General features: G+C 31.9%; 2 protein-coding genes across 3 annotated transcripts in view; one reads left to right on the top strand and one right to left on the bottom strand.

Moving 5' to 3' along the window:
- The window catches only part of LOC110999730 (nostrin), a 38,317-nt gene extending 28,493 nt beyond the window's left edge, over nt 1-9,824 (top strand). For both annotated transcript variants that reach the window (XM_045634133.1, XM_022268943.2), the window contains exons 3-14: nt 2,360-2,445; nt 5,235-5,378; nt 5,447-5,528; nt 5,615-5,745; nt 5,950-6,144; nt 6,217-6,352; nt 6,426-6,590; nt 6,918-7,070; nt 7,364-7,516; nt 7,937-8,276; nt 8,582-8,734; nt 8,970-9,824. In XM_045634133.1, the coding sequence (XP_045490089.1) occupies nt 2,360-2,445; nt 5,235-5,378; nt 5,447-5,528; nt 5,615-5,745; nt 5,950-6,144; nt 6,217-6,352; nt 6,426-6,590; nt 6,918-7,070; nt 7,364-7,516; nt 7,937-8,276; nt 8,582-8,734; nt 8,970-9,085 (1,854 nt within the window). In that variant the 3' untranslated portion in view covers nt 9,086-9,824. The remainder of the gene's footprint in view (nt 1-2,359; nt 2,446-5,234; nt 5,379-5,446; nt 5,529-5,614; nt 5,746-5,949; nt 6,145-6,216; nt 6,353-6,425; nt 6,591-6,917; nt 7,071-7,363; nt 7,517-7,936; nt 8,277-8,581; nt 8,735-8,969) is intronic.
- Nucleotides 9,825-14,377: 4,553 nt separating this feature from the next.
- On the bottom strand, nt 14,378-24,125 carry LOC110999812 (transmembrane protein 198). The gene is made up of 11 exons (XM_022269047.2): nt 24,031-24,125; nt 23,825-23,881; nt 23,317-23,540; nt 23,127-23,237; nt 22,852-23,003; nt 20,703-20,775; nt 20,064-20,155; nt 19,338-19,482; nt 18,499-18,635; nt 17,524-17,705; nt 14,378-17,158 (listed from the first exon to the last, which is right to left on the bottom strand). Exons 3-10 carry the CDS (start codon nt 23,495-23,497, stop codon nt 17,529-17,531), a joined length of 1,068 nt encoding a protein of 355 aa, XP_022124739.2. The 5' UTR covers nt 23,498-23,540; nt 23,825-23,881; nt 24,031-24,125; the 3' UTR covers nt 14,378-17,158; nt 17,524-17,528.
- Nucleotides 24,126-24,947: the final 822 nt, after the last annotated feature.

Below are 24,947 nucleotides of genomic sequence, written 5' to 3'. Positions count from 1 at the left end.
AAAATATAAGTAGTTATAAATATATTTATAGAAGGGAGAGCGGCTAGTACTCACAGTCGTTCAGTATCAGTAACTTAGTAATTTAGTCATAATACGTTTATCTTTAAGATTTTTATTAGTCCGTTGTAAATGGGAAAATTTACTTCACTGCTCCTTGCTGCCTGCTGTTCATTAACTAATTACCTAATCTTAATAGCTATGATATATTTTTAGATATTGAGATATACATATTTAATTTGACATTAACTTGATGGATTATAAAACTATTCACCACATATTTTATTTTAAGAGACCCCTTAAATTACATTGTAAAACAATCCTTAATACAACTTAGCATTATATTCAGAATTCATGTCAGCAATGCAATCGCTATAGGAAGCTACAGAGTACTAATGTAGATCCCACAATAGTGACTAAGTATTCGACTCACTACTCTAGGGTCATATGTACACGTTTGCTGGTCACCGAGGAATATTCCCTTTATATCCGCGTTTGATCTTTTGGAAATGAAAACATCATGAGAAAACCGGAATGTCATAGACCTAAATGTCGAATCTGAAAAATATCCTTTTTTGTTATTAAAAATATAGATTATCCTATGCTCCGTTTAGTATTTATTCCATTGGGGACTGAATGAAGGCGTGCATTATACAGTCTTGGTTAAAATTACACTGTATTTAGTTTCTAGAAAGGTCCAAGTACAAAGTAAATAGTCAATTGAAATCTAAGCTGACTAGAAAAAGTAGAAATCTCGTTCCGACTGCGCGCACTTGCTTTTCAGACCGCCTTCATTTTGCTCCATTAAAAACGTGCTATACTTGTACTGTTATGAAACGACTTCACAAAGTAAGGGAATACAGCCTTTTTGCTAGACAAGATCGCGAGAAAACTGTTGATTAGGTATTAATTCCGTTATAAAGGCACTTATGTTTGATTTCTTAGAGTAGTTTAATGATTGAAACCACTTGTCAACCTTATTATATAATAAGGCCTGTATTTTTAACGCACAACCTATTCATAAAAATTACTGCAAGTGAAGACTTATATTTTTTTAGACGACTTTAATTATTTGCAAGAAAGAAATTTGACATTCACTATACGACTGTTATTTACATATATTTGTGTTTCTCGCGTATTGTATTCCCGATTATAGAGTCAAAGCTAAAGTAGAAGTACTTCAAATCGTGGCCTGTTAGATTTTATACGCTTTAAAGAAAGTCTACTTTAACTAATAAAATGCTAGTGTCATTTTTAATCCATCGATGTGTTGCTCGTGGCGCGTGACCAGCACTTAAAAAGGCCTGTGACTTGAATAATTAATCACCAGTGGGGAAATGCTACATATTATATTTAAAGAGTATATAAACTATTTTTATGTTTCCTGTTTCGGTTTCACTTGTGTTTTAGATTTTAATAATTAATTCTATTAGATAGATGGTCTTTGTGTAAATTTCATTGACTTAAATTATTTAATCAAGCGATTACTACGAGACATTGATTTAGAGAAACCTCCTAGTTTTTCTTGGTTTTCTTCCTAGAGATATTCAATTTTAGTGTATTCTCAGTTACACCATAACACCAATACACAATAGAACTGTTATAATTTTAGATGATTGGAATTAAAATTAAATTTATTTCTTATAAGAAAGATTATTTTATTATGAACGACCTTATATCTAACAGCCAGGTCAACAAACATAAAGGCTTACACCGATTTTTTTTTAAATTTTGATTAACACTTGATAGACTGGTTGTCTTAGGCAAAAATAAACGACGTGTCAGGCATAAAGCGCACATTCGCTACCTTTTAAGAGAACAAAAACAGTAGCCAAGTCGTATAGTGTGCCACTCTCTTCTTCCTCTCGTGGTAAAAGAAAATGTTTTTACGATATCTCTATCGCTATCTTCTTCATTACGCAAATTATTACTTTATTGTATTAAGAAAACTATGAATTAAAAACTTACAAAAGTAGGTTAGTGATAAACAAATTACTAGTTGGATATTAATGAAAAGAAATCGATAAAAACACAAGACAAAAGGAGATCAAGTGGTGTAATTAGCTAGAGAATTAATTGCACGCGATTACAATGCGCTTACAAGAAATAAATACAATTATTTGTTACATGCAGTTTCGTGTAAAGGGTTTGTAGGATAAGTTCAAAACTGCTTGGCTGTATATATTAATTATTTGACAAATAATTAAAGTTTATAAGTTTGATTTTCGGGATGACCTGCTAAAATGGTGTAATGTGGATGCAATATCGCATCTCGTTTCGGGTACAATTGTGATATAAAAATATTAGTGCATTTAGTTTATTTCAATTATGTGACCGATTAATCTATGTGTTATTTTTACAGGCTCAAAACGGATTTGACGAGTTACGACGGTACGTGAAGCAAGGTAGTGATTTCAGCAAAGAGTTGGCATCGATTTTGCAAGAAAGGTAAACAATTTTATTGTAGATAAAAGATTATATAAGATAGAAATACTAAAGTAATGGCTGTTTGGTTGACATGTCGGGAATAACTGGTTGTAATTAAAACGATAATCTTCGTTTCGAAAGATTTTTAGTTTTCTATCGCCAAATTATTCTTTATTACCTACCAATTTTTCGAGCCGTTTCTGAAGCACATGTACCACGATGGAAGTCGTTCTCGTAAATATCGCGTATATTTCATATTTTTTGTTTATCTTAAAACAGAGTAACGCAAAGAAAAATAAAACGGGTATATAAAATGAATCATGGTTTTTGAAAAACAAATGCACAAGTCAATCACATGCACATGCTGTAAAAAATTAAATTTGTAATTCGTAACTAAAATGGTGATATTTGAGGTTCAAATGGCCAGTACGACAAAATGCCAATTTCATGTGGAAGGTCCTAATATAAAGTTTTGAACCGACCTTGTTAGAAGGCCGCTTGCTAACCAATTCTATCTTGTCTATTAAGTCTTGAAAACATATGGTATATGGAATCATATGGTATATGGAATCATAATTTTATCATCTAAAATAGCGTGTGCGTGAGGAGGTTCAGGTATAACAACTAACACTTGCTCCTTGATGAAGAATCTTCCTCTTCAGGTGTCACTTTATTACTAAAACTCGGCTGTAAACAACTTCAATTTCCAAATATCTTGCGCAAGTTGTGTTCTTCGGCGGATCACGGATATGATGCCGGACCTTCCAAAACCACATCATCTCTTGAATTTTGCCCATCATTATAAGCTGCAATAAGTCGTATCGATGATGAGCCAATCGTATCCGAGATATGCGTATTTTAACAGACTTACGTATTGGCCCGATTCCTAATTAAGAATTTAAAGCATGCTATTGAAACATTTTACAATGCACGTACTGCTACGGTATTCATACAAAGTGCTTATAAAGACCAATAATAATCAATGAAACATAGGTAAGCTGTCATTTGCCCTTACTGCGATACGGGACATACTTATCTTTTAATAATCAAAACATAGATATCATTGTAAAAAGTATATTTTGTTAATACAATATGGAAATCACATTCTCACTGCATATTTATGATTTTATACATAACTTTGTTTGCAAGGTCGAATTCAGCCCTTTGAAAGACAAGAAGCAGTACGCGACCAAGATGTTAATTTTATAAAATTCTGATTACTGATAGTTATCGACACAACTATTTTCGCTTTCTAGAAACAAAACTATCTAAGAACAATGCCGTGTTGTTTTCTAGCTAAACGTTTCGTTAATCACTTAACAATGATAGTTTATTTAATCTTATGTTTTCCTTGAAACACGCGAGTACTACTAGTTAAGATAAAAAATCTTTAAATCGTATTTATTACACAATTTATATTAACAATGTTTCGAGAGCTTTTCAGTAATATTGATAAGCGCGAAACTGCCATATCAAGCTAGATAAGTGTCTATTAACTTTTTTTTAGCCCCATAAGAGTAAATTAGGAGAAAATCATGTTTAAAGAAAAATTAAAAATATTTTTTTTTTGTTTTGGGACATAGTCGATGGAAATACTACATAAGTGTATATACCACACAATATCTATAATAATATTATAATAATAAATATAGTTTAGCTTTGTATAAAATAATTCAGTATTTCTTAAATTATTTTTGTCATACGTAAAACCACTATTATTGTCGCGAAATCAGATAAGGGTAACCGCCGCTTTTAACGAGCAAGGCGTGGTCCTGCCTACGTACTTCGTTCTCTCCAGTGATCATCCGTCCCCAAGTAGGGGTCCGAGTCTCGCAGGTGACGCCCTTGCGCTAGTGGTAGGAAAAAACCCAATCCCGCTTAGCTTTCAAAAACAGCCCGATCTGAGCTGTCTGACTTCAGCTCAACAGCGAGAACTAAAACATCATACATATACATAATTCATATCCCAATATATTTTTTATAATCAAATGACGTTACGAACAATTTCTCCAAAATTATTCGTATTCGTTTTTATCATGTTTAATATAACATGGCAATATCAAATGTTATAACAACAATATTCATTTTCAATAGCAGTATTATGTTATATTGTCTACCTCAATAAATGGACTACCGAAAAATATTTTAATAATTTAAACCAGTACCGTGTATTAGAGCCTACAGCCAATCATAAAAACCTCTTCGGCTGAATAATATTCAATAGATCACTTCGAAATCTATTATTTGTTTTATGTAGACGAGTCCGTGTAGTCAACTAGTTTTGCTATTTAAAGGTTTCTAACGACCTTGCATATAGCGTGTTACAATTACTTAAATAGTTATACAAACGTTTAATAAACCGCCTTCATACAAGTAATTAAGTACTAAAAAACTTACCGTAATTGTCAATTATGTAAAATCGAATTAGGATTATTAATCAACAATTTGTTTGTTTAAAGTTTTTAAGTTATAATATTTATTTGTAAATAACGCGGTGGATATAATATATTAAAGACCAATATTATTTGTATTAACGTTACGGCAATGATCACAGATTTAGAAATAGATCGTCGCGTGGTAAAGCCAAGTGGGCCAATAGAGAACATAAATAACTCAGAGACTTCAACTCTATCAACACAATAACCTTAGATAAGATATTAACATTTTGTACTTTACACAACCGCAGCTATGTAACATCCATAAAAACTTAGTCGTTACGCCATGGCGGTTATATTTGTTATTAGCTCTTCCGCAATCTTTTTACGATAACGCATATCGAAGAAAGCTAGTTATGGAATAATATGTTACAGGGTTGAAGCTGAGAATTATTATTCAAAATGCTTAACAAAACTCGGTACGAAGTTAAGCAAAGCGTGCAAGGAGAGTGTAGGTTCTTGTGCAGATGCGTGGAAACATGTCGCAATGGAAATGGAGAAACGAGCCGAAATACATAGGTATTTACATAATGATATGCACTGATTAGTCTTCGTATTCAAGTATTAATTTTTTTAATTCTTTACAGGAATTACTCCAGTGCACTATCAGAAGAACTAGTCAAACCGATGAAAAATGTAATGGATAATCAATTAAAATTAAGAAAAAAGGTATGTATATATATATATATATACAAGTGTAAATGCCTGCGTTACAACTAGAACATATAAAGGCTAAATAATGCTATTTTTTTCAGATCGAAGGCAACGTGGATAAAACAACTCGTAGCCTATCTGATTGGAGATCAGCAGAAGTAAAATCAAAGAGGCAGTCTCATGCCGCCGCAAGAGAAAACGAGAAACTCCAAGATTCTTCTCTCGAGATTAGGTTCGCATTGATATTGTAAAAAATCGTCGAGACATGCGATATCTTTATTTTTATTCATCTAGCTTACAATATCATATGTCTCTGTCGATTCTGAAGGATCCTTCGATTTGCTCTGCGATTAGCTACGCGATAATAATATGCAAGCTATGCGATTGTTGCCATCGGGGCGATGAGGCCAGATGTTTATTTTTTATCTGTTCACAGCCGCATTTCACGCAGTTCAAGTATGGGCCACATTCCGCATTCTATCCTCAGCGCTGCTCGAGCTGAACGACTCTCTAATTCAGCGACCGAACGAGATGCAGCCAAACTGCAAGTCAAAAAACGGAAGACTGAAGACGCCGTGAAAAAGACTGAAGCGGAGTATTATAATGTTTGTGTACAAGCAGAAAGAGCAAGGTATCTCATTAAACGATTAAATCTGTTAACTATTTTTTGAAATTGTAATATTCTAATTATATGACTCTTTAGACTAGAATGGGAGACGAGTGTCGTGAAGGGGGCAGGTATGCTAGAATCTCTCGAAGAAGAGAGACTCGCGCAGTTAAAGAGCTCAGCAGATTGTTATCTTAGGCTGACGGCTGCGGTTCCGCCACAATTAGCTGAGGTGAGTGTTATATCAGCGTAATTAGGAGAAACTTAAATGGCCGTTCAAATCTGATTGTGTAACATTTTCCCAGGCAACGAATACTTTAGTGGGACCAATAAAGAATGCTAACGCTAATCTGGATATGAGAGTGGTACGAGGCGTTCGCTCTGCACCCGCCGGCGCTAGTGAGCAATTGCTACCCGACTTTTACTGCGAGCACACAACATTGGCAATGAATCGAGAACGTCGTAAACAAGTACGCATCACTGTTATGTAATTACCCTTGAAATTACGGCAATGTCAGTACATTGTCCTAAGTTTATATGGCTAATAATAGACTGTCACTACTCGCATGATAACTTTCCAACTTCATTTATGTGGTTAATAGATCATAAAGGTCAAAGTCCATATTCGACTTAGGGTCATTCAAGAAAAGAGCGTACCATTTCTTAAAAAGCTTGCAAGCCCTTGACATTGATAGTGTCCACGAGCGAATCTCTTAACATCACGTGCTCCTGCCCGATCGCCACCTGTTCTATAAAAAAAAATATGAAAGATCAATATTAAAATTTGCGTCTTATAGGCATTACTGAAAATACTGCAACTGGTGAAACAAGATATCGAAAGAGAACGAAAATCAATGCAAGGTCTTGAAAAACTATCCATGGCGATGAAACAGACACCAACGTTTGGTAATGACGATTCCCAGCAAAATGTTGCTGATAAATTATACCACGTAAGTTATCATTGTTTCAATATACACAAGGTATAATAAACGAATGAATCACGTTAATGCGAAACTTGATAATGACTGTTATATAAGATTTTCATTGTACTTTACCGACACAAATAACACCAAAATTATTGCGAAATATTTAAAAATTAATTAGGTGCACATTAGTTAATAATGCTTGCAATATTTTCAAGTGCAAATAACAACTTACTGGCTATGCATTTTGCGTAATTCCAACAATGTTTGATTATATAATTGCGTAATTATTATTGAAAATGTAACTTGTATATTTACAGATGAGAGCAATGCTTACATACTTAGAGGCAATAAGATACAAAATTACGTCAACGTTAAGTGAAATAGACAATCGGACTGCAGTTCAACATCCCTTGGCAGCACACATACAAGTTATAAGAGACAAGCAGGGATTACAACAGAGCATACTTAAAGTAAGTAATATTCAGATTGTAGAAACTGGGGCAATAATGAGATTTGAACCTATAAACCCCTGAGCATATGTAGAATATGTTTTAAAGTACCTCGTACGTTTAATTTATGGCTTCTAATATGAATGTTCCATTGTTCTAAGTACAAATAAATACTAATAGTCTATTGACTTTTGAGTACGTAAAATTGTCGTATTATTATAATGACACATTAAATATGCACGAAAACGCTAGTAAGAGAATAATGAAAATTATTCTACAGTCGGTTTTAATCGGGCACATAGATATACTCTGATTACTCTGAAAAAATTTAAAAAATTGCCAAGGCTATACGCCTTGGCAATTTTTTAAATCAAATTAAAATGCTTATATAACTTTTTTGAACATGTGATTCATCTTCTAATTTTGACGTGCTTTTCTCAGGTGCCGCCATGGCTTCAAACTGATTATCAAAACGAGGTGAACAAAAATCTCCAACCAAATTACACAGCCCTTTCGAAGAGTGTTAATGGAGGTGAGGAGAGAGAAAGAAGAGATTCGATAATGAGTCGCGCTTCTAGCAAACTAAGGATAGAACACCTATCGTTTAGGAAGAACACTGAACACAAGAGTGCTCCTACCACACCCATAAGTTCGGAACTCCCCTCACCAACTGCCAAGCCTCCTCCAACTCCTGAAGCGCCACCGCCACCTGATAGTCCACTGGATTGGAGTGAACGCGGCGCGGGCGATGGTCTATCTAACCAACATGATAGCGATTTCGGTAATTTCCATGTTTCGTAAAAGATTAAAAAATAATTAAATTTAAAAAATTAAAAAAAATATGACTTATTCTCTTCCTAACTTACGTCACGCCGCTGATTAAAGGCAAATATGTAATTATTTCTAAGATCGAAGAATCAAATTTTTTCGGAGAATTAATATCTGCTTCAGGATTTTGATTTTCTTTAAGAATTAATTAAATTAATTTAAACGATTGAAATTATTGTTCAAAGTTCAAACGAAGGGGGCATTGAATCGCTTTAAATCTATTAAGATTTTTTTTAATCCATTTATTTTTTGTTACAGATGAATTCTCGTCGCAGAGCGATAGTTCAACAGATTTAAATTGCTTAGACAAAAATGACGGCACTGATGTAACTCCTCAAAAGTTTATTGGAAAGTGTAGAGCACTTTATACATATGAGGCAAGATTAAACGACGAACTTACATTAGCACCAGGTAAGAAATAAAATATAACTAAGATTAAATCTTATTGATGGATTGAAACGTAAATTTCAAAAACATAGACTAAAAAAGTGAGCAGAAAAGTGTACTCAATTATTTAAGTATTAGATTTTCTCAAGTGAAATATTATGCCTCTGTTATTAATTATGTTTTGACACGTCTGCGTGTGTGACATTATAGTTTGACACTATAGAGATTCTGTGCTTTATGACAAAAATATCTTTTGCAGGTGATATTATAAACATTTACGAAAAACAAGATAGCGTCTGGTGGAGTGGGGATCTTAATGGTTCCTTCGGCATATTTCCCTCTTCTTATGTTGAAGAAATAACATCTTGTATATAAACATAATGTTAGTGCTTGTTGCATTTAATACTATTGTTATTTATATATTTAATTTGCGGAGAAACGAGTTTTATATAGTTATGTACTTATGAAACATAACAATTAACTGCAGTTGTATAAATTAAACATATAACTATACGCAAGCCTTTATAATATATTTTCATAAACATTTATCCTTACAGAAAAAATAATTTCTTAAGAATGAATTATAAGTGCGCCTGATTTATTTTCCGAAAACCGATAATCAGCATTAAAAGAATTAAATTGTGTTTCTTATGCGTATTCTTTATTATAAATATATTTAAAAATTAATGTGTCTACTCGTTTTACACACTTAATCTAAGTATAAAAAGAATACATAGAGTATACAGACACATGTTTTTAAATTAAAATATTTGTTATCGTTTCTCTGCTTAAAAAAAACAGTCAAATCTTATTAAATACTGTACATAAATACTTGACTGCACAACGCAAAGTGATAACTATGTTTATATTATATTCATTTGTATCAATCTTTAAAGGACATGTATGTAAAAACCCTTCTGAAATTATTATACGATACATTTTATTCAGAAGGACTTTATGAATACATACACATATGTAAATAAAATTATATTGTATAAGTAGTAGCACATTAAGTATTGCGTCGTAACGTAAATTAAGATTGTAATATCTTTTAATAAACCAAAGTATTTTGTGTAATAAAATGATAAATGATCTAATATAGTTATTGTTCTTATGATTGTATGAATTATTTTCAAATAAAGAAATAGACAGCGAGACACACCAAAACAAACATATTTGATTTAAAATACATGATCAGTTTACATAAAAGCATTATTCCACACACTTAAAGCCTCGCTCATGTACTAGATATTGAATGACAAGCAATATTGAATGTCCTTAGCAATCTGTAACAGTTTTAGAATCAAGAAGAATCAAGAAGTTTTAGAATCTCAAACTAATATAGATAAGTTAAGATAAATAGAATAAGTTAAGCACTTATTTTATGGACTAAGCCCAACCGTTTGATTCATTTAACAAGCCCTGGTTTGTGAAGTGGCGTCTTTAAGTCTTTTTTTTATTTTTTGCAAATCATAATATTCTATAATTTATGAAGCACCACCATAGTCTATAGTAGTAGTAGTCTCCTGCATGTAGATTACTTTACGGGCAGGAGTTTCACCTGATGTTAAGTGATACCGCCGCCCATAGATACTCTCAATGCCAGAGGGCCCGCGAGTGCGATGCCGGCCTTTTAAGAATTGGTGCGCTCCTTTCTGGAAGGACCCTAAGTCGAATTGGTTCGGAAATACTTCAGTGGGCAGCTAGTTACACAATGCATGACTAATTACTAAAAGATGAAAATTAGATTGGGAAATTTTCAGCTTTTATAGAAAATATCCTGGATAAGGTTTTTACACTTTTTACTGTTCCGTTAATTGAAGCTTTTACCCCTAAAGCTATATGGATCAATACGGAATGCGCCGAAACCTACTAAATGTTCCGGTCGGACATGTATCGTGTGTCCTGGATCCAATTTATTTTTTTACCTTAAACATATAGATATATAATGCAGTCACTAATCTATATGGATTTAGGGTCTGTTACACAATGTATGGATAAAGTACCAAATAGCTATGGAACACAAATTATTCAGAAGATAAAAGTACCGAATTAGAAACTTCGGGTTCCATGACGCATAGATCTGACAGACGTGAAACGCAACGATAGTGTTTATACTACCAATAAAAAGCTTATTTGGAATTTATCCCGACATTGTGAAATAAACCTTTAATCAAAACATGAATAATAATAAATCACGTAGGTACATGCGGCTCCAACGGTCACGGCGCAGACACATTTGTTCGTTCGACACTCGTTCCTCATGTTTCATCTATTTTTTTTTTTTCAATTAACGCGTTTTAGATTTAAAATTTGGAATTAATTATCTATTATACGACGAGGTATGAAATAAAACATCGTTCATAATGTATTGTACTTTTACAAGAAGATACATACACATATATTACTAGAAAATAACATTTAAGCTTACAATTAACCCCATATCTACAAATAATGGGTGTACTTATGTTTATCTTACGACTTTATATTGTGATTATATAGTGGAACCAACTTTTGAAAGTTTGAATACATAATAAAGACATAAAAGATAAAATTATTACGTATTATTATACATGAAAATACCAACGCAAAAATCGCAAATGCAATTTTTTGACAACTGTAACAAACTTTGAAAATGAAACAATTTTTGTAACAAATTTTGGCCGGTATCATATTAACACTAGTTTTGTCGCTAGGGACAAACATACAAAAAGCGCTAAAAGAAATACTATCAATAACAGTGTTATAGGGAATATGCATCTAGAAAAATCTTATGAATTTAAATTGCATGAGTTATCTTAATGAAACATTAATTCGACATAATTTATTCGGTCTTCATGAATTTTATCACTGCTACGACAATGTCATATAATTCTGATGTATGATTCTGACACGCTCTGTAGCGAGTTAGCCATATCAACGTCTGCCAAAATCAGCCTTGAAAATTTTGTATCATTTTATCCAGCCTAAATATCATTTCCAAGAACGTGGCGCTAAGCGATCACTTTCATAGTTTTAATATATAGAAGCATATTCCCTAACATTAAGACCAAACACAGGAATAAAGTTATGAAAATTAATTTTACATTATGAAGCTTATCGTCTTGTCAACACCCTCTGGTACTTAAAAGTCCCATTTCTACATCAAGTTTCCTTACAAATATAAATTACATTTATCGTCAAAATCTTCACCTAGAAGACAGTGGATCAGTGTCCAACATCCTTAGCAAGGAATATATATAATTTAATTACAAATACCAGAAAAATAATCATACATTTTTGTATGAAAAGTTCAGAGGTGGTGGGTATGGTTTAAAAAAATGTGAGCTCTACACGAAAAATATATTCTTATAGCTAAAGGTACGAAGGATTACATAGTTGAATGTACTACGGACACAGAAAATAGTGTAAATTAAAAAAGAAAACACCGATTTCAAACACCTGTCGATATTATTTACCTACCAAACATTTAAACAGTTACTGTTTTTAGTTAATCAAATTCACGGACCTATGTTGGTACGTAATTCAAAATGGTTGCCGTCGATATGTGAAGCTTTCGTAGAATTGCGAACAAAATACCTTTGCACACGCACTTTAGTCACCTAACTAAATCATGACATCAAACATTATCTAATTCCAACAACACATATGTACAAGATAAATTGACAACCCTCTTCATGAAAAAGGAAGGTAAAAGCCGATCTACCTAGAGCAAGATTATTAAGTATCTTGCTAAATAAAAGTAACGACCGCTATTTACACACCCGTAAAATACGATCATAAACATGAAATATATATAATAACCTTATCGACTATTACGTAACTTCAAACTCGCATCCTTTAATAATCCAAAGACCAATCTTCAAGTACATACAAATCTCTTGAAAGTTTGCCATTTCAAATGCTACGATTATATAAACGTTAGATTGCACTCACAAATTTCTGACCTTCCTACACACACCCAAAATCCAAACTCCATAAAATATAGACCTTTATTCCTAATTTATATAAAAATATGCATTAAGTCTAAGGAATTCGCTTTCACTACTCCAAATTATTACTAACAATTTACACATCTATTCTTTCCGTAATTAAGAAATTATTAAAATTATATGGTTCTATATTTCCATTATTTACTATGCTAATGGATCAGTATATAAAGCTGAAAATGATTTTAAGCCAAATTTAAGAATCATCGCTTTATATATTCGGTTAATATCGTATTTCTTTGTTACCTTTTCAGCTTGGTATACTGATTCCAGGTTCTGTATGGGGGAAGTAATATTGTATTTAATTAATATATCGTCGGAAACTAGTTATTGTTATTGAACAATTGATTGAACACTGGTTAGATATAGTTGATACTAGTTATTAACTACACTAGCCTGTGCCCTTAGCACTAATAATATGTATAGATAAATTGATAATTAATTATTCATATTAATATATCAATAATACATACTGTATCAACGATCTAAGCAGCTCGGTATATTAAGCTTAAAGGTAGGAAAATTGAAAAACACTGAATCGAATATATTTTCCTAACCAATTGTTGGTGCTAAGAATAAAGATATATAAAAGCAATATATTTTCTGTAATCATTATAACATATATTATTTTAATCAATATTAATGGTGACGTTTTAGCTAAAGAAAAGCCAGCTATTTAAAATAAAGCAAGGTTCTCGGATATTGGAAAATATTTAAACAAATTTTAGCATTTTAATATGAGCTTCAACGGCTGAAGAAGAATTTAGCAGCCTAGTAGCTTTAACGACGTTCCTAACGCACTTGCTTGAAACTGAGATTGCTTCTACAGTAACATACTTATGCATTTTCACATATTAAATGCAATACACAAGTTCTACATAAAGCGACATTAATATTATTTAAATATATGTATATGATGAAGCAATTGCATGCTACATCATTATCGTTCGAAGTGATGATACATCACTGTGCACTGGTGAATGCCAATAATAACTAATATATACAAATAGGGGAATTTTCAGCCGCAGAGTTGTCCATAGTCTTTAATGTTAGATTATATATATACGATGGGTCTCAGCTGACTAATTATGGAAGGTTATAAAACCTTTTTAGCTTTTATATAAATGTTTATTTAGCGAATTGTGAACATTAACTCTAGGGATGACTCTGGCGGCTGCAAGCCCTACAATACATTACAACACAAATCTACACTAATTTAAATTACATCCAATCAAGTCAATTTGGTCAATGCCCGGTTGGCAAAATAGTAAAAATCAATACAAACTTCAGACGTCTATCAAAAAAACGACGGTTTCTCTATCACGGAAAGAGTTTTGAGATTATAATAATTACCTTGGCAGTGACTATAATCTTATACCTAAAATCTAGACCTAATTTTACTGTATTAACAACTGTATATTTTATAAAACCCGAAAGTTAATTTCGAACAACTATTAACGAATAACTAAAATAACTAAAACTAAACTATATCGAAATTAAAACCGGAAATATATTTTGTATGAATATAACGCGTTGTAAGCTAACTGTACGAGGGATAACGTAACGAAATAAAACGAAAAAATAAAATAAAAGTATATTAAATTTGAAAAAAAAAAACAAATACAAATAATAATATGTAACATAAAATAAATTCACCTAAATTAAATAAACTTGTATGAATGTGCATTACAATTTAATATACATCAACCAAGCTCATAACAAGGAAAATAAAAATATGCCAATTACCAACAAGAACCTTCATGATCGCTGTGATGTAGTCTAGTCCATATGTGACGGAAAACCGAAGTGAACAGTATAGAAATTGCGGTTATATGTGACCTCTATTCGTAAACATTCTCTACTTGAAAACAAAGAAAAATTGTTATCGAAAATCCGTTGAGCTGTTAATAAAAGAGATATTTTTTACAGAAAATATATATACAAATAGTCAATGCTTTAAGTGTTAATTCCTTTAATGTAAAACGAAAACAGTTCTACCCTATTTTTAGTATATTGGGACTACCCTACAATCAAAGCTCTCATGAAACGTGCCAACATCACTAAAAATAAATACATATTGAGTACTAATTAACATGCAGGTCATGGTCCTAAACCCAGTTTTGTTTGTACGAAAAAAATCTGGTAAAAATACTAATTTTTTACCGTTAATATCGTCGTTTATGCCAGAAATAACTAGTATTGTTACTGTCAATTTCGGATCAGCTAGGACATGATATTCTAAAAATCTGCCAAATCGACGCTTGATCTTGAGTATCTCTTTCAAATATGACGTTTATAAGTATCCATCGTTACTGATATTAAAAATAATTTTATTTGGCATTGCCTCTTAGTTGGGCAAAATTTGTAACGCCTTATCTAATGCTACTTACGAGATACAGATCCAAGGACCTTCATACAAACATTTAGCAAATATACCTGACTATACTGAGTCTTCTTCTAGTCTACGGCTTTGAAAATAACTTTTTTACTGACGTTTATAAATGTACATAAGTTACCTACACAAATAAATTATATTATTATTATTAAATTCGAAAACAAATTCATTTCAACACCTTGAATAATTACAAAATAAGTTATATTTAAATTAAAAAAATACACATTAACGATTATGACAATTGGCTGCATAGATAAAGTATTATTTATATGTTTCTTAGATTTTATAAATCAGTAGGACTAGATATTGAGCGATTATATGGAACTGGGTGAACAGAGACAAAATCTACTAATCTATGCTTAACTTAACTTACGTATTATATAATATATTATGCATTACATTACAACTAAACATTACCAACTACCACTGATATACACTAGGGCCATACATAACAATATATTTGTGTATAAAGGAATGTTTAAGAAGCGTTTATATTCAAGCGTAAAAAGCGAAAATAGTAAATATTCTTAAAATAAAACAATTGTGCTCTTAGCCCAATAATAACTAAAATAAACTTTGGCCAAAAATAAACATATCACTAAGAAACTAGCCATTCTCTCAGTTTGAGCAGCGTATGTAACATTGTAATAAAATATGCTAAGCATCGAAAATATTCTGGATTTCATATTTAGTACAAATCCGATATTTCCAATTGGAAAAAATATGAAACCAGCCAACCTTTGAGTTACGCTAAACGTGAAAAATAGAGCGTTCTCTTACGTTACGTAAAATTTTATTGTTAGTACTACACTATACCCTTCACAAGGTCGTCAATCACAATCATATTGTGCTGTTTTTAATAAAAAGAATACTTAATAGAAAATGAGGCAAGAAATTCGTATCCTTTACATAATACTTTAACAATTGGCTAACTTTGATAGTACCTAAATTGCTGATTGTACGACAATATCTATTATTTTTTTAGTACAGCTAAACTATTAATTTTTGTTCCAACTGTATGATTAACAGTGAAGACTTTAATCAAAGTTACCCATTGTGAACATGAACTGCAAATACGAGCTAGGCTCAATCAAATCCAGAATCACAACACCAGAAAAAATGTACGGTTACATACCACAAAAATTACAAGTCATAATGAATAATCATATTTAACAAAGCTTCTGACGAAAGGGATAGGATTTGGACGCTCAAAATACAAAAGCTCCACTCGTCTATAAATACTAGTAATATTATTGGATAAGTGAAGATAAGATAGGTGAATAATCTCCCACACCACAAACGTCGGGGAGATAAGGAATTTAAAATAAAATAAAGAATACTCCTGTATGTCAAAAACATAAAAACTCTATTGATATTGACATACAGAAGTCTATGCGATTTATTCTGTACTTTTATGATGAAATGATAGAATGCACACATGCGAAGTTTATGATTTTACAAAATGATAATTTAAATCTAATAACTGCATAATTTTTAGGGCCAAAATACTTATTTATATTTCGTTAATCTATTGGCAGTGTTAACCGAACATAGCATTGTACACTATCTAACAATGAAAATGTGTTGCACTGTTGTTTAGTCGTAAAAGATTATTTAGGTCCAAAAGTTACCATAGCTTGGCGAATAAAAGAAATGAACCTGATTTTTTACAAAGTCGACTATTACTTATATATTACTAGAATTATCTAGTGAAGTCTGAGAAATGAAACTATGTAATGTAAGTCTTTTTCACGCGTCATTTAAATTATTCACCAAACTGCTACTATGACGGTTCCCTTTCTGTACAGATTCAAATCTAGTACAAAAAATATCCATATTAAAATTGTTGTCGCGAAATTATATAAAGAACTAAGTAAAAACTGTATATTGTTAAACTAAAATTGAGGCCTAAATAAAATAAAAACTTATAATATATATTATCACATTACTTACAATAATAAATTCATATAGAAGAATATCTAATAACATATATACGTTTGAAATTCATAAAGATAATACTGGAATAAGAAAAATAAATTCCCGTAGAGATCGTTTCTGAGTTACCTGAAAGAAATAACTTGAACTAAATAAAATAATTAAAGTTTCACATAATACATAAAATATACAGCCATGAAGCACTGACAATGTACATAGATACATACATACATAAATCTCAAGATTGATCTCTTAGTCTCTTGATTTGGTTTGAATAAAGGAATCGTGCCGTATAGACCAATTTATAAATTTCAATAAACGGCCTGCAACACACTTGCAAACCGGACATGTAGGTGTCCATGGGCGGGATTCAGCATTGGAATGGGAAAACGAAAATCACTATGTTCTAAGAAGATGTTGTAAAATAGATCACAAAAATAGTTATATGTATGTACATAAATTTTTATTCTCATACCTCTGCGCTTAATACATACCAAATTTAGTGCGCAGCTCGAATCTGTTCAAGGTCATCGTCAGAATCAGTGGGCGGGGCTTGTTCCGAGCCAGCCAATACTGTAAGGTGTGTTGAATCACTTTGCAGAGTACTACATTCTCCACCACCGCTACCCGTCCAAATACCACATTGTGCCTTCTTTTGCAATGCTTGTACGTATGACTGAAAGTAAAAAAAAAAAAAAAAAAAAATTAAAATCTGGACTTGTAAGGTCTGAACTAGTGTTAGTGACGCTCTTTAGTGTGCTAAATATGAGGACCGGGATTTTCCCTCTTACGAGAACTGTCTCGTATCATGTTCTTTAAGCACAATATTATCAACGGCTACCGGAAACATTACGATGTGGATACTATGATTTAAAGGTATACTTAGAGAGAATTAATTGATATCAAAAGGCGATCTGTGGGTTTTGTAAAGGTGGTGTAATTTAGAATAGTTTTATAATTGCCAATTTAGGCTTAATTAATTAAATTTAATCAGTTAGTTAATTGTATTAAATACTTTGTTTGTTTGTTCCCTTTTGTAAATCTTTTTGTTATTTAATGTATCATGTATTTCATCTGTGGCTATGTTCTCGGTATATTTGTTTGCTATTATATGTAATTTGTGTTAGCTGTAGGAGTACAAAATAAATAAATAAATAATATATTTTTTGAACTGTAAATAATAAATGAGTGCTTTAATTCGTTAATAGTTATATTTGTACTAATAAGAGCAAAACGTCTTTCCATTAGTATAAATTGTAATGAAATTATATTCTTGTCACACTAGTGCTGTGTGGTGCACAAATATCATGCTTAATTAAATGAATTAACGAGTAATTAGATTAGAGGACGCCTGACATTTAGAAACTTGCTTGTTCGCCCTGCCCATACAAAGAAAAATGAGATGATTTGATGAATCGGAACCAGCTTCAAATTACCATCGATATTTTATAGATAATCAAATGTTTTACCTGTGAAATGACATCGCCATGTGCAGTCCGCACCTGATAGAGATAACGATATTTGCGCTGTTTCATCTCTGCGCGTTGTTCGCGTGTGACAGGTCTTGCCTGCTGTGCCTTGAGATGACGCTTTTGTGCGCTTATGCCTATAAATATATAATCAACTTATAAAAACATAACAATAATTGTACAACGAATTACATTATGGCAGACACTAGAACTTTGTGTAGTACCAGATCTCTTTTTCTTTCTCTCTCTTTAGTCCGTATTCTAGAAGGTCAATCAAATTAAAGTCAGAGCATGCATGCATGTCATTGAATGCAACTAAAGGGCCATAAAATTGGGAAAATTGGCTGCAGAGTTGTTTTTCAACTTAAACTGCCCCCGCGAGACTTGGTAACCAAAGGTTGGTACTTGGTACCTCCCAATGTGAATAGTAAAATAATAAGTAGGCCCCCAATACCTGGCTAGTTCCTACGGTTTAAGAAAACTTGCAGAAACTTTCATCCAAAAACGGAACGTTTTATGGCAAAAAGACGTGCCCGTTAACCGGAATGTACCAATTCTTTTCTATAAAACACACACCCACAAAAGTTCGACGTCTCTTCGTTGCAAAATTTATCATTTTTAAGGTAAGCCGCGCGCTTTGTAAAACTAGCTGGCTGAGGTATTTTCAAAACAATAAGACTAGGGTACTTCAAGAAAAGAACGTACCAATTCGTAAAAGGCCAGCACAACACACACACAATCGCGAGCCCTCTGCCTTTGAGACTATCGATGTGCGATATTACTTCAAATCAGGTGAGGATCCTGCCCGTCTCCCCCTGTTCTATAAAATAAATACTCACTCTGTTCGTGATATATTCCTGTGCCTGTGAGAGCACATTGTGCAGTGAAACCGACAATGGCGACGGTCGGCCAAGCAGCTAAAGTGAACCACGATATCGTACAAGGAGGTGGCACAGTTGGCTCCAGCTTTGCACGCTCCCACAGCTGGAAAAAATTCTTTATTTGAAATCACAGGTCAACAGACAAAGGTCGTTTCTAGTTCAAGTACATATACCGGCAAACATCTTGAAGAAATGTCTAGGACATACGACCTACGCAAACTCAGAAATTTTTTGGTATCAATGGGAGGGGCCGCGGCGGACAGTCGATCGCGTCATTGGTAAATTGATTAATCAATTGACGTTTGGGTCCCGCGCTACGATTTGATGCGCAAACATTCCCCCATATCCTTGTTTAATGCTCAAAAGTTTGCCAGTATCATGAAATCATCGAAACGTAAACGTTACCATAACGTAATTAAAGTACGTCACCTTATAATTCATCAATATTAATATCATCAATATAGTAGAGTTCAAAAGAGGTTTTTAACTTTACAGTATAGTAAAGTACATGATAAAAAAACAGTATAAACAATTATTTATTAGATTAACTCTTGAATATTGCATTTGTACATCGAGCGTAACAATAACTTCCTAATAAAACAAGAATTTTCCCTCACCTCAATGAAAAGTTGATATTTCTTTACAGTTAATAATATCTCTATTATATATATTATTAACACTTACCCATTTCAGCATAACCATTCTTTCAACAAAATAATCTAGAGATGTAGCGATTACAGCGCCGCCATACACACTAGTACCGAAGATAGTCAAAACTGAAAAATTTGAATTAATCATTTTTATGTATTGTATAAGCAAAAGGGTACATACAACTACATAAATATGACTATCGAATTAGCAATCAATAATAATCTTCTGTGTGTATGTTTTGGGAGAATAAATGAATAAACATACGTTTGGAATTAGTTCAGAAATACTAATCTACCTAGAGAGAGATTTTAAATGTTTGACAACTAAATTTTCTTTTATTTTTCAAGAGAAATTATAACTATAATAAAATGATTTTGAAATTGGAAGTTTATTTCACCTTGTATTTCATTATTTGAGAAATAAAAAAATTGTATATTGTATAAAAACTTGGCCATCGCATCTACAAATTGCCTGTCTATTTTGCAACTATGAAGTATGACGTCAATAACTTTTGCATGTGTTGAAAATAATATTTCTCAAAATTAGAGTACTTCATAAATTTTTAGTTCTTAGTCACACATGAATCACCTTACGATATACGTAAAATCAAGTATTTAAGGAAAACAAATAAGAATATGATTCAGCATATTTTAGCAAGTTTAATAAACATACCTTTCTTCCAGTACAAGTTGATAACGGCGAAAAATATTCCGGACAAAAGTAATGAGACGACACATAGCCAATACTGTAACAAATCATTGTTATTAGTGTTTTGTATTGAAAATGTATCAATACGATACCGCCTGCAGCTTATAGAATAAGAATTTAACTTAAGCCTTATTACTATTTTCAAAATACAAATGCGAGAGTCGTCGATTCCTATAAGCGCATTTAGAATCCTAAGACTCGCACGTACGTAGAACGTACATACTAAAATCAATCGATAATCATCATCAAATCAATGCACGCAGTTCGCAAAAGCAATGTCAAAAAATTTAGACCATTCATACAAGGGTAACATAATAGGGTTTAAACATTGTGTGATCATTAATAACTCTATCGTTTGTAGAGATGCTTCTTATGATTCGCTCAGCCCTAAAAATATTAACTACATTTGAAATAGCATCCATAACATTTTCATGTCTAGCTCTGGCTGTCAAAGAGAATACATTTTATGTTATTGTTTGATGACTACTTCTTGAAGGTATTTTTTTTAAATGAGACATTGCTCTGTTTTCTGTTACATTCAATCCTTATCTTTAGCAAATAAATTGACAGAAATAGAAAAAATCGCAAGCTAAAAATATATTAGATAGAAATAAAATTAATTAATCATAGCTATCGAGAAATTCAATAAAGCTTTTCGCTGAATACAGTTGGAATTACTTCGTGGAAATTTGATTGAAGTTTCCACTTTGAATTCCAATAATAAGCTTTTCTAGAAAATACACAGGCAGTTATGATAACGTAGGTTGTTCAAAGTAATTTCTATGAATTCAGTTGTACAGTGATGGCATTCGCTAAATTGAAAACGATACTGCGAATCTTGTCCTACTATAGAAAAATTGCATGTGTTCATTACGATATGCGTTTGATTACAACAAACTATGGTATTTCGCATAAAGCTCAATAATAAAGTTCGGTTAAGCATGTGTTCTTTGAGTAACCTATTCTGTGTTTTATTTCCCAGTGTTCAAATATGATTTTCAAAAAATTATACATATATATTGTATATAGCAAAACTCTAAACAAATTTCCATTTATTTAAATATCCTTAGGAAATTCAGTATTCAGATTATTGAATTGTACCTAAACTTTATTAAACTATATGATTTAAAATATTAAATCTAGCTGCTAGCGTGTATTTTTCGGCACCAAGATTCTTTTAATATTCTTTTACTATTATATTATAAGTAATATTAAATAAGCAATAGCGGCTAGCTAATAAATCATTTTGTACATACGTAAAATTATTATCTAGCCCAACATAAACAATCTGAAGAATATTTGATATACGATAATCATATCACATTGCAATCGTATATCTGATATGTTAGGTGCATGTATCAGTGCAATTGAATACTTTATGTAGCTACGCTTCAATTGCTATTATTCAATGGTTGAAACGATCCATCTTCTACTTGGGTGTGATATCCAATAAGGAAGATTATTCAATATATACATCGTTCTGCGGAAGCGAATTCAAACACGCTGCGCCAGCCAAATTAGTTCAGTCACATTAGACGCCTCAACCAGAACAAGTTTGCAATTATCAAATAATAATTTTCCTGTTTAGGCAGGCAAGTGATGATAGGTGGAAAATAATACCACGCAATAACAAGCAGTGACATTGTTTTCGCCTATCTTAATTATATTTGGTGACAATACTGTTTATATATCTAAGTAAATGTAAATTCACAATTAATTTTTTTGACGTTCATAAGTGTACTTACCTATATGAATAAAGATATTTTTGTTTTGTTTTTTAAAATATGTTCCATGGCCACTATATGTTATATTAACAAGGAGTTAGTTTACCTTAAAAGTGGTTATTGATTTGCACCTATTAGGTGTGATTTCTAATTTTAACTGAACTTAAACGAAAACTTAAACTTTTTCAACACACACATTAAAGAAAAAACATTTCTAACACATTCTACGCCCTTGATTTGAGAACTGGCATTAAATGTAAAATTAGAAGCATTTAATGTATATTTCTTTTTTTGATGTCATAAGTGTACATTAAGTTACCGAAATGAATAAATAAAATGAAATGACCAGCATAATAAAGCTGAAATATTTTACTATTTGAGAATCTTACCGTATTGAGTCTGCTATCCAGAAAATGATCATATACAGCAAGACCAGCAATAGCAATCAACAATCCAGTGTGAAATCCAGTCATAAACAGTCCAACATACTGGATAAGCATTGTTATTAATCCGAAAAGTAGTCCAGCACATAGTGCAACACCTGCACAACAATTAAATTTTTAAGTACATTTCCAAAAACTAGTTTATATAATAAGTTAGTTGATCAATGATTCAATGATGCAATTATGAAATATTTAAATTTAATCATATATTTATTACTCACCAACATTTCCATATGGTGGCATCAAATATTCTTGTAGACATATAAGATACACAATGGCAGAACCGAATGTAAACCCCGTCAAGAACATACTTGCTTTAAAACATCGATAACCTAAAAGGGTGCATTAAAATAAAGAATCAGAATAGACCTATACAGACATTTAGTACGTATTTAAAGAAATGTAACTTACCAAAAAGGGAATATACTATTCCAAAAACAATATACATAGCACATATGACGCTTACAACTGGATCATAATTAGTATTTATGCTGGTGCAGAATGAACCTTCTATGTGTGGGCCATTAAATGTGTAGGTTGTATTAGGCGGCCCTTTTGTTACTTGTGGTACCAGTTGCCCAACTGAAGACATGTTTCAACTTTACCCAGATAAGACACAAAACTTGGTACTATTTCTAAAACAAATAATGCATCATTGTATTTAAACATTATTCTGAATAATTTAATTGAAAAGTATAATTAACAATGATTCTTTAGTTCACTTACTACTGAAAAACACAAAGTTAGAATTATTTGTTGTATACACAAAAACAATAAAATTATTGATATGTATTAATACATACATTACTCTACTAAAATTGTGCGAATCGTGATTGAACCGAAAATGAAATTATTTTGTAATAAATAAGAACAATATTTGATTCTGATATGGAAATAAAACTGCAATGGTAGTACTCACCATCATTGCACGTCTGTTCTTTGCTTTTTCATTGTAAAGTGAAGTACTCTGCATCCACTGGAAATAATTATTATTACTTCGAAAATATACTATGTACAATCACTAACTTAACACAATAATTCACAATGTAAATAGCATGTTATGATATACTTTTAGTTTTTGTAATGAACAATATTCTGTTACAGTGATTTAGCAAGGAAAATTACCTATGTTTATTTTTCTATTTTCTACTTTTGTAACAAAGATTTCGAGTTTCCACGGGGTGACAGACAGGAGTCAAGAGCGAAAACTGAGGAATGACTATAGACAAAAGAAACGACTGAGTGAAGATAGAATACATTTTTTTTTAATTATTTTATTGCCTGAATCATAGAATACATAGAATTCAATCCTTCATTCATTATACCATGATTCATCTTATGTGGGATATACATTTTTGAGAAAATTTTATTGTGAAAGTATTTTTTAAATTTCAGTCAGATTTAATTCAAGTATTTAATCGTCTGTTACATATATAATAAAATAGTGAAGCAAATTTGAAATAATTAATAGTCGAAATCTACCTGTTTACACCTGGCTGCGAAGAAGTGTGGTCAAGTGATCAACGGCACCCGTGATATTTTAAAATCTAAATGTAAATGGCCGTCATTTAGACGATATTTTATTTAAATAACAAGTGAACGAAATGTTTTCCCAAAATTCAATTCAAAATAATTTCATTAAAAATATTAGCGACCAAATTTTTAAAGTCAACTTGGTGGTTATACGTTCTCCTAATTATAAATAGGGAAATAACCGATGATCGCACTAATCCTGCAGCCGGATCTAAGACCAATATGACTTAGGGAGAGATGTCGAGGGTCAGTCTTAGAGCTGCTTTGTCTCGTTTCTAAATCTTACTCGTTCGTCTAACTATAAATGAGCCTTAATTTACAATCAGTAATTGAGTCCGAAGTAGTATTTGCTCAGCTCAGCTCATGCATAATAGAGTCGTTACACAAAATGGCTGCCTTTTTCTACCATACCGAATATGCATTTTAAATGCAAAATATAGGTTTTATTCTCCTTACTCCAGTGTCATTATATTATTTAGTAGTGGTTATATAAAGCAGCATCTGAATGG

The sequence above is a fragment of the Pieris rapae genome, chromosome Z (genome assembly GCF_905147795.1).
Source record: "Pieris rapae chromosome Z, ilPieRapa1.1, whole genome shotgun sequence".
NCBI classification, from domain to species: domain Eukaryota; kingdom Metazoa; phylum Arthropoda; class Insecta; order Lepidoptera; family Pieridae; genus Pieris; species Pieris rapae.
This window is presented reverse-complemented; position numbering and strand designations above follow the sequence as displayed.